Genomic DNA, 3,133 nt, shown 5'->3' with positions numbered 1-3,133 from the left:
ACAGTGATGGACGATAGGGGGAGGGGGTGGGGGGTAATAGGTAGTACTGACGTCCGGTTTTAACTGCCCGAAAACCGAGAAACTAGGCGAAAATTGTGTTGTTTTCTCAATTTTCCTAACATTGTTTTCTGCCATTGTACCAGTAGACCTGCACACTAAAAGCTTATGAACAATTTTATTCATAGCTTACTGAGTTCTGTGTACGTGCTCTGCTTACGCATTTTTTAATACGCCGGTGTGAACAAATTTGATCATACTGGCGTATTAAAAAATGCGTAAGCAGAGCACGTACACAGAACTCAGTAAGCTGTGAATAAAATTGTTCATAAGCTTTTAGTGTGTGCAATACAATAATTCCCCCTTCGAAAACACATTCTTTGTCTCCACATAAAGAAACTATTGTGAATTTGGAGTGGCCTAGGAGAAAATGCACGTCCAGAAAGGGAGGGGGTGGGTGGGGGGTTCGAAAACGGACAGCGGTGGACAGGGGGGTAGGGGTGGTGTTAAGGGGGCAAAAAACAGCGGACGTACTTTATGGATCCCCAAGCTAAAAACAGTATCAACCACCAAAAAAGGTTGTGCCGAATTTCTGCACGGGAAACTTTGCAGCTTGATTTCCAAGAAAGAGTGGAAATTTTCAAGCAAAAAATACTTGAAAAGCACCACATTTGGTCAATCCAAGTAGTCACTTTTATCGTATACCGTCAACATTGATTTGATGCTCCAAGTCTGTTCGCGGACGCGACCCACAGCTTAGAGCAGCATCTCTCCAGTCAAGCCGATACGACACAGCCCGCCGCCGGGGCTGGCGTTCCAGAGAGGGGGGTGGGGGGGGGGGGGGCGTTCCAACGCTTGGATGGGCGATCCGCGCCTTTCCACCTCATTCGCGTTTCCACGGCTGCGTTTATTCCTGCGCATTGCGCGCCACGCGAGACGACGACGCGGCGAGGCGACAAGAACGGGAGCGCCACGCCCCCTGGCCGCGCCGTCAAGGAACGCCCTGGGAACGCCACCGCCGCTGCCGCCGCACCGCCAGCCAGGCACCCCCGCCAGGGTGCACGAGATAAAGGAGAAGGCAGGCACAAGACGGAGAGCGTCACATTTCATCGGAACGCGCACGGCACGAGGAGTGGCGGGGTGCGGCGGGGCGGCGGGGCGTGGCGAGCTAGGCGAGGTGTGGCAGGGGCGTGGCCAGGGGTGCGGACTGGGCCATGGCATGGACGTCTGCTCAAAGGCAGCGGAATCGCAGAGCGAAGCGCCAGGGTCGAGCCACGGCGGCTCCACGCGCTCCTGTCCAACGCCAGGAGGATAGGCAGCCCATTCGACACCCCCGCTGATAGTGAAACTTGAGGACACCTTTCTGTGCGTTGGGAGGGGGGAAGTGGGTGTCACCAGCTCATATTTGCACAATAATAAAGTGAAAATGTTAAACCGAGTCGAGAACAATTTAAATAGGTGAATAGTTGCAATTCATGAAGGATGTCGCCAATCGAGGAACAGAATCAGTAAATAGTCGCAGCTTAATTCCACAAGCTTACGACAACATTACTTTATTTTTAAAAATCTAGTGAGGTGCTCGCAGACAAGCGAGGAATATGACGACAACAACTCACCCAATAAAGGCAAATTAAATTAGTCCTGTATGCCTTAAAAACAATGAGCCTTCTAATTGAAGTAACCCAAGAGCAGTATAATGTGGAAAACCAGAAGGGAAAATTTGTATTGTACATCAGGATGAAGTTGCCTAGCAGACATGCAATGATTGAGCCAATTAGCCTCTTCCCTTCTCTCTCCCTACCTCTCCCCTCCTATCCTCTCCCGCCCACATTCTGCTTCATAGTCCTGCCAGTCTCCAATTTAACTGAGACAGGGAAAGCAGAGCAGAGAGCATGTCATACGGTGGGTATGTGAGTGGGCTTGGCATTGACCACGAGGTAGTGTCATTGGATGGACAAGGAAAACATTGTGAGGATAAATTGTTCTTTAAGAGCCTCAAGGGCAAGATATATCTGCAAAATGAAAGAGATTATGATATCCTTTATTGTGATATCCTAATGATGATGAAACCTCAAAGGATAATATATTTAGAACGCAGGCTCTCTTGCCATCCTAGCAGTACTTTCGAATAAAAGCAATCAGCTGTATTCGGATCGCATTTCAATTTTGGGCATAGCTATTGAATACAAAGGAGGGGCAGATATGAATGACAACTTAAGGATTGCTGGATATTAAAAAGGAAACCAATACAAACGTGGACTTCATACAAGCAAAACATCTATTTAATTACATTTGTGTAATGTTAATGCAAAATAACGGTTGGATGATTGCAATGGCAAGTGCTCTTTTTAGGCATGTTGTCACTATGTGAACAGACTTATTTATTTGCACATTTATCTAAGTTTAATTTCATAGAAACAAAATCGATGAGAATCATTAGCTTTTAAAAAATATGATGTGATTAGGGTAGAGGGCGAAGGGAAACATAACCTTCACTGCCAACGGTTTTCTAACCCAACGACGATTATTTCAGGTCGGTAGAAAGGTTTACACCAATAAACTCACCGCGGTGGTCAAGAATTTCTTCTGCGTCATTATTTACGTGCATTGCTTCCCAGTAGTTTCACAAAAATAAAACAATTTGAAAAGCCGCATAACGGCTCCTACCCACTACCACACACACACTGCATCATAACAATCGATTTACTTACTACTACTACACAGCAGACGATGCGCCAGTACTACGCGCAGACAACTAGCGTAACGTAAAATTTGACTCCAAAACTAAGCATTTCAGATGTGTCAGCAGCAATGGTCTTTGGACATCCCCCATTTTGCGCAAAAGCAGAATACAAAGCGACCTTGCCCTGTTTATAACATCAGTACAAAAATCTTGATGAGAAAAGGGAGTGTCATGGGCGCCATAACCTAAAAGCCAGGACCCGAGAAACGATCGGAGCTGCCCGGCTTTCACTGAAATACACATCCGAGAGGCCAAATAACGCCGAAAACCAAATTATATCACGATACTAACATATTTGATCGACAGAAAATATCCAAACGAGGACGTAAACAAAGCCACGCCTCTGCGGGGGAGGGGGCGGGGTGGAGGGAGAGGGCTGGGGAGCAACAGTGC

General features: G+C 47.1%; 1 protein-coding gene across 1 annotated transcript in view; it reads right to left on the bottom strand.

Moving 5' to 3' along the window:
• Positions 1 to 3,021, bottom strand: part of LOC113206362 (diacylglycerol kinase eta-like) — a 78,330-nt gene extending 75,309 nt beyond the window's left edge. Inside the window, exon 1 of the mRNA XM_052274494.1 lies at positions 2,563 to 3,021. Coding sequence (XP_052130454.1) covers positions 2,563 to 2,592 — 30 coding nt within the window. The 5' untranslated portion in view covers positions 2,593 to 3,021. The remainder of the gene's footprint in view (positions 1 to 2,562) is intronic.
• Positions 3,022 to 3,133: the final 112 nt, after the last annotated feature.

Source organism: Frankliniella occidentalis, unplaced genomic scaffold (assembly GCF_000697945.3).
Source record: "Frankliniella occidentalis isolate FOCC.00 unplaced genomic scaffold, Focc_3.1 Scaffold398, whole genome shotgun sequence".
Classification (NCBI taxonomy): domain Eukaryota; kingdom Metazoa; phylum Arthropoda; class Insecta; order Thysanoptera; family Thripidae; genus Frankliniella; species Frankliniella occidentalis.
The sequence above is the reverse complement of the archived record's forward strand: the minus strand, read 5'-3'. Positions and strand labels throughout refer to the sequence as shown.